This window comes from Pseudophryne corroboree, chromosome 5 (assembly GCF_028390025.1).
Source record: "Pseudophryne corroboree isolate aPseCor3 chromosome 5, aPseCor3.hap2, whole genome shotgun sequence".
Classification (NCBI taxonomy): domain Eukaryota; kingdom Metazoa; phylum Chordata; class Amphibia; order Anura; family Myobatrachidae; genus Pseudophryne; species Pseudophryne corroboree.
The window spans coordinates 73,517,166-73,532,163 of NC_086448.1; the positions used below are offsets into that span (position 1 = coordinate 73,517,166).

The window sequence follows — 14,998 nt, forward strand, 5'->3', positions numbered from 1 at the left end:
GGAATTACGTGATAATGTCAACACGATGCAAGGTCGGTTGACGACATGAGACGGCCGGCAAACAAATTAGTACCTGTCCAGGCGTCTCAGACACCGTCAGGGGCTTGTAAAAACGCCCATTTACCTCAGTTGGTCGACACAGACACGGACACTGACTTCAGTGTCGACGGTGAAGAAACAAACGTATTTTCCTTTAGGGCCACACGTTACATGTTAAGGGCAATGAAGGAGGTGTTACATATTTCTGATACTACAAGTACCACAAATAAGGGTATTATGTAAAGTGGGAATAATCTACTTGTAGTTTTTCCTGAATCAGATAAATTAAAGTGTGTGATGATACGTGGGTTTCCTCCGATAGAAAATTATTGGAGGTATACCCTTTCCCGCCAGAAGTGAGGGCGAGTTGGGAAACACACCTTAGGGTGGATAAGGCGCTCACAAGCTTATAAAAACAAGTGGCGTTACCGTCTCCAGATACGGCCGCCCTCAAAGAGCCAGCTGATAGGAAGCTGAAAAATATCCTAAAAAGTATATACACACATACTGGTGTTATACTACGACCAGCAATCGCCTCAGCCTGGATGTGCAGCGCTGGGGGGGCTTGGTCGGATTTCCTGACTGAAAATATTGATACCCTTGACAGGAACAATATTTTATTGACTATAGAGCATTTTAAGGATGCATTTCTATATATGCGAGATGCGCAGAGGGATATTTGCATTCTGGCATCAAGAGTAGATGTGATGTCCATATCTGCCAGACGATGTTTATAGACGTGACAGTGGTCAGGTGATGCAGATTCCAGACGGCACATGGAAGTATTGCCGTATAAAGGGGCGGTCCATCGGACCTGGTGGCCATGGCAACAGCTGGAAAATCCACTTTTGTTACCCCAAGTCACATCTCAGCAGAAAAGGACACAGTCTTTTCAGTCTCAGTCCTTTCGTACCCATAAAGGCAGGCGGGCAAAAGGCCAGTCATATCTGCCCAGGGTTAGAGGAAAGGGAAGAAGACTGCAGCAGGCAGCCCATTCCCAGGAACAGAAGTCCTCCACAGCTTCTGCCAAGTCCGCAGCATGACGCTGGGGCCATACAAGCGGACTCAGGTGCGGTGGGGGGTCATCTCAAGAGTTTCAGCACGCAGTGGGCTCAGTCGCAAGTGGACTCCTGGATCCTACACGTAGTATCCCAGGTGTACATTGGAAATTCGAGACGTCTTCCCCTCACAAGTTCCTGAAGTCTGCTTTACCAACGTCTCCCTCCGACAGGGAGGCAGTATTGGGAAAAAATTCACAGGCTGTATTCCCAGCAGGTGATAATCAAAGTACCCCTCCTACAACAAGGGAAGGGGTATTATTCCACACTATATTGTGGTACTGAAGCCAAACGGCTCGGTGAGATCTAAAAGATTTGAACAATTACATACAAGGGTTCAAATCAAGATGGAGTCACTCAGAGTAGTGATAGCGAACCAGGACGATATGGTGTCACTGGATATCAGGGACGCTTACCTACATGTCCAAATTTTGCCCTTCTCACCAAGGGTATCTCAGGTTCGTGGTACAGAACTGTCACTATCAGTTCAGACGCTGCCGTTTGGATTGTCCACGGCACCCCGGGTCTTTACCATGGTAATGGCCGAAATGATGATTCTTCCTAAAAGAAATATGGACGCTTTCCTGATAAGGGCAAGGTCCAGAGAACAGTTGGCGGTCGGAGTGGCACTATCTCAAGTAGTTCTACGACAGCACGAGTGGATTCTAAATATTCCAAAATCGCAGCTTTTTCCGACGACACGTCTAATGTTCCTAGGAATGATTCTGGACACAGTCCAGAAAAGGATGTTTTCTCCCGGAGAAGAAGGCCAGGGAGTTATCCGAGCTAGTCAGGAACCTCCTAAAACCAGGAAAAGTATCAGTGCATCATTGCACAAGGGTCCTGTGAAAAATGGTGGTTTCTTACAAAGCGATCCCATTCGGTAGATTTCACGCAAGAACCTTTCAGTGGAATCTGCTGGGAAAATGGTCCGGATCGCATCTTCAGATGCATCAGCGGATAACCCTGTCTCCAAGGACAAGGGTGTTTTCTTCTGCGGTGGCTGCAGAGTGCTCATCTATGAAAGGGCCGCAGATTCGACATTCAGGACTGGGTCCTGGTGACCACGGATGCCAGCCTGAGTGGCTGGGGAGCAGTCACACAAGGAAAAAATTTCCAGGGAGTGTGATCAAGTCTGGAGACTTCTCTCCACATAAATATACTGGAGCTAAGGGCAATTTACAAGGCTCTAAGCTTAGCAAGACCTCTGCTTCAAGGTCAGCCGGTATTGATCCAGTGGGACAACATCACGGCAGTCGCCCACGTAAACAGACAGGGCGGCACATGAAGCAGGAGGGAAATGGCAGAAACTGCAAGGATTCTTCGCTGGGCGAAAAATCATGTGATAACACTCTCAGCAGTGTTAATTCCGGGAGTGGAAAACTGGGAAGCAGACTTCCTCAGCAGGCATAACCTCCACCCGGGAGAGTGGGGACTTCAGCGGGAAGTCTTCCACATGATTGTAAACCGTTGGGAAAAACCAAAGGTGGACATGATGGCGTCCCGCCTGAACAAAAAACTAGACAAATATTGCGCCAGGTCAAGGGACCCTCAGGCAATAGCGGTGGACGCTCTGGTAACACTGTGGGTGTACCAGTCAGGGTATGTGTTCCCTCCTATGCATCTCATACCAAAAGTACTGAGAATCATAAGAAGGAGATGAGTAAGAACGATACTCGTGGTTCCGGATGGGTCAAGAAGGACTTGGTACCCGGAACTTCAAGAGATGCTCACGGAAGAACCGGGGCCTTGTCTGTTCCAAGACTTACCGCGGCTGCGTTTGACGGCATGGCAGTTGAACGCCGGATCCTGAAAGGGCATTCCAGATGAAGTCATCCCTACCCTGGTCGAAGCCAGGAAGGATGTAACCGCAAAACATTTTCACCGCATTTGGCGAAAATATGTTGCGTGGTGTGAGGCCAAGAAGGTCCCTACAGAGGAATTCCAACTGGGTCGTTCCTACATTTCCTGAAAACAGGACTGTCTATGGGCCTAAAATTAGGGTCCATTAAGGTTCAAATTTCGACCCTGTCGAATTTCTTCCAGAAAGAACTGGCTTCAGTGCCTGAAGTTCAGACGTTTGTAAAAGGGGTACTGCATATACAGCCTCCTTTTGTGCCCCCAGTGGCACCTTGGGATCTCAATGTTGTTTTGAGTTTCCTAAAGTCACATTAGTTTGATCCACTCACCACTGTGGAATTAAAATATTTCACATGGAAGGTGAAGATTCTATTAGCCCTGGCTTCAGCCAGGCGTGTGTCAGAATGGGCGGCTTTATCATATAAAAGCCCTTACTTAATTTTTCATTCTGACAGGGCAGAATTGAGGACTCGTCCTCAATTTCTCCTTAAGGTGTTTTCTGTTTTTCACATGAACCAACCTATTGTGGTACCTGCGGCTACTAGGGACTTGGAGGACTCCAAGTTACTTGACGTTGTCAGGGCCCTGAAAATATATGTTTCCAGGACGACTGGAGTCAGAAAATCTGACTCGCTGTTTAGCCTGTATGCACCCAACAAGATGGGTGTTCCTGCTTCTAAGCAGACGATTGCTCGCTGGATTTGTAGTACAATTCAGCTTGCACATTCTGTGGCAGGCTTGCCACAGCCAAAATCAGTAAAAGCCCATTCCACAAGGAAGTGGGCTCATCTTGGGCGGCTGCCCGAGGGGTCTCGGCTTTACAACTTTGCCGAGCTGCTACTTGGTCAGGGGCACACCCTGACTGAGGAGGACCTGGAGTTCTCTCATTCGGTGCTGCAGAGTCATCCGCACTCTCCCGCCCGTTTGGGAGCTTTGGTATAATCCCCATGGTCCTGACGGAGTCCCCAGCATCCACTTAGGACGTTAGAGAAAATAAGAATTTACTTACCGATAATTCTATTTCTCGTAGTCCGTAGTGGATGCTGGGCGCCCATCCCAAGTGCGGATTGTCTGCAATACTTGTACATAGTTATTGTTACAAAAATCGGGTTATTCTTGTTGTGAGCCATCTTTTCAGAGGCTCCTTCGTTGTTATCATACTGTTAACTGGGTTCAGATCACAGGTTGTACGGTGTGATTGGTGTGGCTGGTATGAGTCTTACCCGGGATTCAATATCCTTCCTTATTATGCACGCTCGTCCGGGCACAGTATCCTAACTGAGGCTTGGAGGAGGGTCATAGGGGGAGGAGCCAGTGCACACCACCTGATCCTAAAGCTTTTATTATTGTGCCCTGTCTCCTGCGGAGCCGCTAAACCCCATGGTCCTGACGGAGTCCCCAGCATCCACTACGGACTACGAGAAATAGAATTATCGGTAAGTAAATTCTTATTTTAATTAATAGGAAATAATAATTTGCAGTTTAAAAAAAAAAATTGTTGTATTATGAGTAGTTGGCACCCTATTTAATAAATACATTTGATTATTATACAGCAGTGGTTCTCAAACTCGGTCCTCAGGACCCCACACGGTTCATGTTTTCCATGTCACCCAGCAGGTGCACTGTGTGTCACCAACTGTCACATTTAAAAAATCTACAGGTGACCTGCAAAACATGGACCGTGTGGGGTCCTGAGGACAGAGTTTGAGAACCTCTGTTATACAGTATAGGTGCATACACACAGTGCGATATATCCTTGCAATTTTCACTATATAGTCAAAATTGCAAGAAAAGTTAGCACATATTGCACCTTGTGTACACAGCTTGCTATACCGATGCGCGGTCCCGCGACGTCAGTATTGCAAGAAAAAATAGACTGTACAGGCAAGTCCATTTTTAATAATCTAGTACAAAGTTAGTCAAAATTGTCCATAGCCAAAATTGCAAGCACACAAAGTCAATATCGCATAGTCAAAATTGCACATAAGTCAATATCTCACCGTGGGCGGGATGTACTAATGTACATCGCCGCCCTGCGCCACGATGCTGATCGCATATGTACTAACATATGCGATCAGCATTGCGGAGGACAGCTCTTCCGATAAGAGCTGTCCTCCGCGATGCGCAGCGGCAGCCTGACTTCCGGGATCCGGCCCCAGGAGTCAGTCTGCGCATGCGCGGGGTGACGGGGGCGGCCGCCGGGCATGCTGGGAGGGATCCGATCGGATCCCTCACACAGCGCCACGGAGAGAAGCCCATAGGCTTCTATGGACTATCGCCAGCTAAAGCTGGCGTACCCCGCCGCGGCGCTGTCCTGCCGGCCGGGGGTTAGTACATCAGGAAAATGCGGTAAACAGGGAGTTTACCACATTTTCCGCTTAGTACATCCCGCCCCGTGTGTATGCACCTTTAGAGTAAAATACTATATTTTAAAAGAAATAGCAAATGTATAAGTTTTTGCCTTTGCGTTCTTTTGATTTATACCACTTACTGACAGAATTCTGATGAGAATTATCATCTGTTCACAAGACAACATTTTAAATGCAGGAATATAAACTGTTTTCTAGGTTAACTAAATAACAAAATATTACAAGCACTTCCGCGGAGATTGTAGATATTCATATAACCACATGTTTTGTAATTTGATCCTGGAGGAGATGCGTCAAACCTTTGAGTGAGATAAAGTGAGAAGTTGGTCAAATCTTTTGTCATTTCAAAGACTGTCACTCTCCAAGCCTTGATATATCTCCCCTCCTGTAACATGGCACAGAGCCCATATCTACAGGCACAATTTTTACTAATTGATACATTTATAATATATATGATTAATCTATTGTATAAATAATGGGAAGTGTTGAGGCTAACTGAAGGAGGAGTGGTGGCTTTTACATTAGTTAACCAGACTCACAATTGTAATTATTATTATTACAGGTTGAGTATCCCATATCCAAATATTCCGATATACGGAATATTCCGAAATACAGACTTTTTTGAGTGAGACTGAGATAGTGAAACCTTTGTTTTTTGATGGCTCAATGTACACAAACTTTGTTTAATACACAAAGTTATTAAAAATATTGTATTAAATGACCTTCAGGCTGTGTGTATAAGGTGTATATGAAACATAAATGAATTGTGTGAATGTACACACACTTTGTTCAATGCACAAAGTTACAAAAAATATTGGCTAAAATAACCTTCAGGCTGTGTGTATAAGTTGTATATGAGACATAAATGTATACTGTGCTTAGATTTAGGTCCCATCACCATGATATCTCATTATGGTATGTAATTATTCCAAAATACGGAAAAATCCGATATCCAAAATACCTCTGGTCCCAAGCATTTTGGATAAGGGATACTCAACCTGTAGTAGTATTATTATTATTATTATTATTATTATTATTATTATTCTATATATCTTTATCATTTTTATTTTATGTCTTTTTTTAGTGCCAATGATATTGTCGCTGTGGGACCTGGGAGCTTTTATGCCACTAATGACTACTACTTCACGGATTTCACCATGGGGCATCTGGAACGCCTCTTTGGTTTGACGTGGACAAACGTGGTATATTACAGTCCCGGTGATGTCAGAGAAGTGGCATCAGGGTTTTTTACTGCCAACGGAATTGCCATGTCAACCGACAAAAAGTAATATATTATGACTTTGCCTTTTCATTGAGTATTTGTTATTTGTGTATATAAGGAAAAATGATAACGTGGTACTAATGTGTTCTCATTTCTTGTGACACATTTATTTTTCATCCACGACCTGTAGCACGTAGTCTGGCAATACGTTAATTCAGTGGTTCCCAAATTTTCTCGGTTCATGGCACCAGAATCTTTTTGCTGCACCCCTAGACCGAGAGCTAGAATCAATTCGCGTTGAGGTTCCGTTGGAACTTCTCACACTAATGTAACACTAGCAAAAATAAGTGAGTTTCTCGTACAAAAATAACCTCTTACTGTATGTGTGCAGAGCTTAACAGAATCTCCCCCAAAAGTTTCCTTGAAGATACTTATTATAACACATTTATTAGCAGAAACCATATACATTTTATGCCCACATTACTGCCCCAGCCTACAAACCCCCACAGAACTACCTGCCATTGCCTCAACAGAAATAGCCAACATGGGCTCCATATTGTCATGCCACATAGATATGCCCACACAACATTGCCCCACATAAATAACCCATATTGGCCCAATAGAACCCTTGCCAGTGCACTGCTGCAGAACGTGAAGGTTAGTGGCTGCTGCAGCCTGCGCTGTTGTGCTGAATTCAGACACCAGGCAGCCTTGCTTACTGCTGACGGGGGTGGTCTTTTTATGCAGGTGCACTGAGCGACTAGCCCTGACATGGAAGAGGAGGATATTAGAGCAGGAGCCGAAGGCTACTATATACCTGGATAGGCGGAGAAGCTGGAACGGTGCCTAATGGAAGCTGTTCAGGGGTTGAAGAGTGTGATCCCCCCGCATTATTGCAGGGCCCACATAGCGCTGCTGCAGCTCCCGTCTTCCATCTTAGCACAGTGCTCGCATGACTGGGAAGGCTTGCTCACAAGGCGCCTCCTCCCACCAGCATCAGGAGGAGAATGGAGGGGGCGGAACCGGAGCTTGCAACCCTCTCTGTGTGAATGTCGGCACGCTGTATCTATGGCTACTCCAGCGTGCGGCCAACCCAATAACTTCCTGGCTCAAATGATTTCATTTGGGAATGGGCCATTCCATCAGGCTGCGGCATCCAGGCGCGCACAGTTTTTGAAACCGCTTTGTTAATGAATTCACTGAAAGCTATAAATTATTTGGGGTCAATCCAGTTACCAGAGATTTGCTCATGGGGGCGAGTCACTTCGGCTATATGCCGCACTTACTTTTCCACCAGATTTGTGGATTTGTGTTCGCAGCCCCCTAGGGCTGTTATGTGGAAATGTGGCTTATATCCATATTTTGACAGTATACATTTGTGTCTCTTTGTAGGTACATCTATGTTGCTGATGTCATTGGTCATACAATTAATGTCTTCGAAAAAAATGCAGACTGGTCTCTCTCTCCAGTAAAGGTAATACAATACAGCGCATAACAAAGTACATAAACAAATGAGCCAAACCGGAATCAGTGGCTTACAGTAGAAAACAATGTAGGACAAGTATAAGATATATAAACATTTCTGCATCAGTAGACAGGACAGTGAAATAAGCATCGGGGTGGCAGAAAAGGGTTAGGAGCTATTGTAGGGAGTATGGAGGAGAAAATAGTCTAAGAGAAGGAAAAACACACGAGGGAAGAGGGCCCTGCTCATGGGAGCTTACATTCTAAAGGGGAGGGGCAGACAGACAGGGGTGACACAGATTGGGTAGAAGTGTTAGGATGAGAGACGACTGGGTTTGAAGAAGAAGTGGGTCTTGAGAGCCTGTTTAAAATTTTGTAGAGAGGTGAAGAGTCTGAGGGGGAGAGGTAGGGAATTCAAGAAGAAGTGAGCTGTACATGCAAAACCTTGGAGATAGGAGTGGGAGGAGCTAACCAGTAGGCAGGAGAGGCGGCGTGCATTAGCAGAGCGAAGAGGACGGGCAGGAGTGTAAAGGGAGATAAGGTTAGATATATAAATAAGAGAGGAATGGGTGAGGGCTTTGTAAGTGAGTGTGAGAAGCTTGAATTGGATTCGGAAGGAGAGAGAGTATAGAGCTTGTAAAAAGGGGAGACGGACGTAGTACGTTTGGTGAGGAAGATGAGCTGGGCAGCAACATTGAGGATAGATTGGAGGGGAGAGAGGTGATTGTCAGGGAGGCAAGATAGGAGGAGATTACAGTAGTCCAATCTGAAGATGACCAGTGGATGAGGGTCTTAGCAGCATCCAGACTAGGAAATGATCTGATCCAGGAAATATTTTTGAGATGGAAACGCAGGACTACAAGAGGTACTGAATGTATGGTTTGAAGGAGAGGGAGGAGTCACGGATAACTCCAAGACAGTGTACTTGGGGGCTAGAGGAGATAGTTGTGCCATCCATAGATAATGAATTTGTGGGAGGTGAGGTTATGAAGGAGGGTAGGAAGATGATCAGCTCCGTCTTAGACAAGTTAAGTTTAAAATACAGTAGCACTGGGACATCCAAGAAGAGATAGCAGAGAGACAGTTGGAGATACGAATGAAGAGAGCGGGGGAGAGGTCAGGAGACGAAAGGTAGATTTGGGTATCATGAGCATAGAGATGGTATTGGAAGTCGAAAGAGCGAATGAGCTTACCTAAAGAGGAGGTATAGAGAGAGAAAAGGAGAGGTCAAAGAACAGAACCTTGGTAAAGTGTTAGGGGAAGTGCAGGGGAGGTGGAGTCATGAGAAGAGACCGAGAAGGAGCCATCAGAGAGGTAGGAGGTCGGTCAGGAGAGGGCAGTATCACGCAGACCAATAAAGTGAAGGATTTGCAGGAGGAGAGGATGGGTCCACAGTGTCAAAAGCAGCAGAGAGGTCAAGGAAAATAAGCAGAGAGTAGTGTCCCTAGGATTTGACAGCATGGAGGTCATTGCAGACTTTTGTGAGGGCAGTTTCAGTATGCAGATACAGCCACAGTCACACACACACAATAGAGGCATGCCGCATATCATTTTAGTCAACATAAGCTGCTTGTGTGTCCTGTTCGCATTGTTTTGAAAATAACACACATTTTAATGGACAAATCCCATGAAAAAGACGCTTGTTGCTACCAAGTCACGGCATGGCATGACTAGAAGGGCTGTTTGACGTGCAGGGAGGCTACATGTCAGTAGACACATCTGTACCTACACCTAATGGTTTAAGGCCAGATTCTGAACCATGCAAACAGCCAAAGAACACATGAATTAGGGAGGGAGGGTGGGAGAAGACGGGATCACAGTGAGCCTGTCTTATAATAGCTACTAACACCCACCCCTCATCAAACCTCCCTCCATTAACCATTAATGGTAATATTTTACCCGTAATCATTAATTATCACCATGATTTCTACACAAGGTTGTGCAGTTGGATACGCTTTTGGATAACCTGACAGTGGACCCAGTTACAGGGGATATTTGGACAGGAGCTCACCCAAATGGATTTAAGTTGATCTTTTACAAGGCTGAAGATGTCCCTGGATCAGAGGTCAGTGTATTAATTGTTAAAATACATATTCCATAAATAATTCTAATAGCTGATGTTCCGTGCTGAAAATAAGGCTCACCATTTACTATCTATTTCTCTAGCATCCATAAGGGATATTGGGGAGACTTAGTACGATGGGTATAGACGGGGTCCAAAGGAGCCAGTGCACTTTAAATTTCTTCAACTGGGTGTACTGACTCCTCCCCTCTATGCCCCCTCCCACAGGCAGTTTAGAAAAGAAGTGCCCTCAGGAGAGGATGCACATCTCTGAGCTCCAGAGAGTTTTCTTCAGTTTATTTTTCTTGTTTGGTATTTTCGGTATGCTGTTTGGGCAACAGCATACCTGCACCGTCGGAGTTAGGGGGAAAGCGAGGTGCAGAGCCGCTTCCCCGCTGCAGGACCACCGTTCTGAGGGGTTGTTGTACAGCGGGGCACTGCACATTGGCTGTCACAGCCGCAGCACACCGCACACCCCTAACACTGCCTGACGGTGACGTCTGTGGCGAGTACAAACCGGGGGGCCCTGCTAGGGGGGCGAAGCTACCTCAGAGCGGGACCAGAGGCGTTTTGGCGCCTTCCTCTGCTTAATGCAGCCACAGACAGCATACACAGCACTTCCTGCCTCACAAGACACGCTGGAAAACTGGTACAGGGTGTAGCAAAGGGGGAGAGCTCTGGGTCCTCTGTAGGACAAAATTTCTTAGTGTTTACTGTGATATAGTAAGCTGACAACCTCACTGGGGGCCAGATGTACTAAGCTTGAAAAGTGATAAATATCACTGTGATAAAGCACCAGCCAATCGGCTCCTAACTGTCATTTTTCAAACACAGCCTGTGACATGGCAGCTAGGAGCCGATTGGCTGGTGCTTTATCACTTTTCAGGCTTAGTACATCTCCCCCTGGGGCTGTTCAGCTTAAGGGTGTGCTGGTGTCCTTCTCTCTCTGTGTCTCCTCTCACATACAGTAGGGCAGGCTTGCTAATATTCCCTATTGACATTCCTGACGGTATGGACTCTTTTGCATCCACCGGATAAAATTCCAGCACAAGTCATCTACAGACACGGATATTTCCCTGCTTGCCAATTTGGATCTTCATGTAAGACAGGGGTGGGGAACCTCCGGCCCGCGGGCCGTATACGTATATACCGTTTGGTCCGGCCCACCAGGTTGTGTCAGTGAGACACGCTGCCGCTCAGTCGGGCGGCAGCATGTCTCAGCTGTCAGAGCAGGGAGACGGAGGAGAGCGCGGCTGTAGAATGGGACCAGCGGCGTGTAGTACTTCAAACCAGCCGCCGGTCCGTGAGCCAATCAGAGCTCGCGGACCGGCAGCCAATCAGGAGCCGCGGCTGCCGGTCCGCGAGCTCTGATTGGCTCTCGAACCGGCGGCTGATTTGAAGTACTACACGCCGCCGCTTTCATCCGACAGCCTCGCTCTCCTTCGTCGCGTCCACGGTAAGCAGCACGGAGGGGAGAGGGGAGGGCATTTGTATACCTGGCACTGTGGGGGCTGTATACCTGGCACTGTGGGGGGTATTTGTATACCTGGCACTATGGGGGCTGTATACCTGGCACTGTGGGGGGTATTTGTATACCTGGCACTGTGGGGGGCATTTGTATACCTGGCACTGTGGGGGAATCTGTACACCTGGCACTGTGGGGGAATCTGTACACCTGGCACTGTGGGGGGTATTTGTATACCTGGCACTGTGGGGGGCATTTGTATACCTGGCACTGTGGGGGGCATTTGTATACCTGGCACTGTGGGGGAATCTGTATACCTGGCACTGTGGGGGGCATTTGTATACCTGGCACTGTGGGGGGCATTTGTATACCTGGCACTGTGAGGGGCATTTGTATACCTGGCACTGTGAGGGGCATTTGTATACCTGGCACTGTGAGGGGCATTTGTATACCTGGCACTGTGAGGGGCATTTGTATACCTGGCACTGTGGGGGCATCTGTATACCTGGCACTGTGGGGGGCATTTGTATACCTGGCACTGTGGGGGCAATTGTGGATCTGGCACCGCACTATTGGGGGCATATGTGTATCACGTCCCATTTTAACTGGCCACACCCATTTTTTTGGCACGTGCGCGCCTCCGGCGCGCACACACAGTAACTCTAAGGGGCAGACCTACTGGGGGGCAGGGTCATTTTTTAAGTTGAAAATTTTTGTATGGCCCCCGAAGGATTTTATAAATATCCAAATGGCCCTCGGTAGAAAAAAGGTTCCCCACCCCTGATGTAAGAGATACCTAGGGGGACTTTTTTCCGGAAGCAAGTCTGGTAACAATTTATTTCATTAATTGAACTTGTGAGCATAAGTGGAATAGAGTCCTAGCCAGGAGTTCTGGACATTTATTTTCAAAGGGAATAACCAGTGGTACCTCCTATTTTTAACCTTTTATTTACTATTTTGAGCAATTGCTATATATATATATATATATATATATATATATATATATATATATATATATATATATATTAACCATTAGAATCTGATAAGATTGTTTAAACAAAATTAGTGTTTATATTTTTTATTGGTATTGGCCCTCATTCCGAGTTGTTCGCTCGCAAGCTGCTTTTAGCAGCATTGCACACGCTAAGCCGCCGCCTACTGGGAGTGAATCTTAGCTTAGCAAAATTGCGAACGAAAGATTCTCTAAATTGCGAATAGAAATTTCTTTGCAGTTTCTGAGTAGCTCGATACTTACTCTGCCACTGCGATCAGTTCAGTCAGTTTCGTTCCTGGTTTGACGTCACAAACACACCCAGCGTTCGCCCAGACACTCCCCCGTTTCTCCAGCCACAACCGCGTTTTTCCCAGAAATGGTAGCGTTTTTTTCACACACACCCATAAAACGGGCAGTTTCCGCCCAGAAACACCCACTTCCTGTAAATCACACTACGATCACCAGAACGAAGAAAAAAACCTCGTAATGCCGTGAGTAAAATACCAAACTTCTTAGCAAATTTACTTGTCGCAGTGTGAACATTGCGCATGCGCAATTAGCGGAAAATCGCTGCGATGCGAAGAAAATTACCGAGCGAACAACTCGGAATGAGGGCCATTATGTATATCATTATTTGACTTACAGCCGGCGCCAGTATACACATTTTTCTCTTATTGCTAATATTACTGTCTGTGTGTATGTGTATGTTATTGTGTTTACTGTGAAACATGGGTGAACGAAAACTGTGCAGAGTATGCCATGCCAGATTCTCTCCATTATCATCTGATTCTGTCTCATGTGACAAATGCAGCCAATCTTCACAACTCAGTGAAGAGGCGGGCGGAGAGTGTTCAGAGCCCACATGGCTAGGGTCTCTTAACAGTATGATGTCTGATAAGTCATCACAACTCGCTGCTAATGTGCAGAAAACTCAGCTACTACAACAAGCTGTTGCAAATTTAGCTGCTAGGGCAGATGTTACACAGCCCCCCTCCTCTCATGCAGGGCCACAAAAGTGTGGTTTGCCTGCTCTACTATCTGACACAGATGATGATGTACAGGAGGATGGGGAGGACTTAGACCCCGTTAGTGGGGATCCTGATTCTGCCCAGGGTATTGAACCCCTAATTCTGGCTATTCGGGACGTGTTAAAGCTCTCTCTAGAGGACACTGCATCACAGCAGTCATTTTTCTTTACACAAACAAGCCTAATGTCACTTTCCCAGATTCTGCAGAGTTAGATGACCTATTCAAGCTGTCCTGGAAAAATCCAGACAAAAAATTTGTAGTGCAAAAAATTTTTTTGCGCACTTTCCCATTTACTCCTGAAGGTAGGAAATTTTGGGAGGAACGCCTGGGGGTTGATGTGTCAGTCTCTCGCCTGTCCAAAAAGGTGGTGCTGCCCGCCCCGGGCTCCTTTACCATAAAGGATCCTGGTGATAGAAAAATAGAAGCCACTTCCGGTGGGCGGGGCACCTCGAGTGGTCGCATCTTAACGTCTCTCCAGGCAGGGGTTTACAAAATCATCCCCCATCCACTTTAAGGCTTCGTTTTAGGGGCTCACAAACTGCACCATTGAACGGGCACAGTGCTGTGGATTGCTACGATATAAATATCGTGCCTGGATCATCTATATACCCCGGAGTCTGGCCTCTGATGAAAAGGGCCTATGTGAGCACATTTCTGTTGGCGGGAAGGCTGACGAGGCGGAACGAGAGCGGCGACCCAACATTTCCCCTGCTGACCGGCCCGCAATCCCTGCCTGGCCGTTTACGTCCACCCCCTCCCCGGTGGTGGCCTCTGGACGGACCCGCTGGGAGACATGGCTGGATTGCTGGAGACATCATTGAACCGAGGACCCACGGGACTCCCTGCCCGGCGGTCAACCTGCTGCAGTGGCTGACCCGGCTCTCACCTCGGGACCGCAGGTGGGACTCGACGCAAGGTGACGGGATCGGAGGTCCCTGCTACTCCACCGACTGACTCCTGCGGCTCACTCTGCCCACCAGCGCGCCAATCGCGACTCACCACCGGCGGCGGTGCTTGCCGGATCTCGGCGCTGCGGAGACCTCGTGGCGACTGCCGCGGCTGCACAACCCTCCATTGCCTGCTGATATTGCCCGTCTGCCGGCCGCTGGAGACTTACCTGCGGGGGCCCGTTAGCCTACTGGTGGAGACATTTGACGGGGAGACACTTGATATTCGCGGCGGGACTGCGCTGCCTAACCACAGCCGTATTTTACCCCCGCATCAGTATCCGGCCACTGACCTCTCTACAAACATACATATGGTCCCTGGCTTGTTCTAATAGACCCGGACAACAGCGCTCCGGGAACATCCAGGTGATCGGACCCGGCGAGGCACCCCCCTGTCGTCCCGCTCTGATCTCCCCCTCGCCTGATATACCTGCTGGAGTCTACATCCTGAGTACCTGGGCTCATCCGACAATAAAAATTGGAATCGTG

At 47.3% G+C, this 14,998-nt stretch overlaps 1 protein-coding gene across 1 annotated transcript in view; it reads left to right on the plus strand.

The window, feature by feature from the left end:
* The window catches only part of LOC134927211 (serum paraoxonase/arylesterase 2-like), a 127,943-nt gene that overhangs the window by 90,278 nt on the left and 22,667 nt on the right, over positions 1–14,998 (plus strand). Inside the window, exons 6-8 of the mRNA XM_063921371.1 lie at positions 6,411–6,611; positions 7,941–8,022; positions 9,949–10,077. Coding sequence (XP_063777441.1) covers positions 6,411–6,611; positions 7,941–8,022; positions 9,949–10,077 — 412 coding nt within the window. The remainder of the gene's footprint in view (positions 1–6,410; positions 6,612–7,940; positions 8,023–9,948; positions 10,078–14,998) is intronic.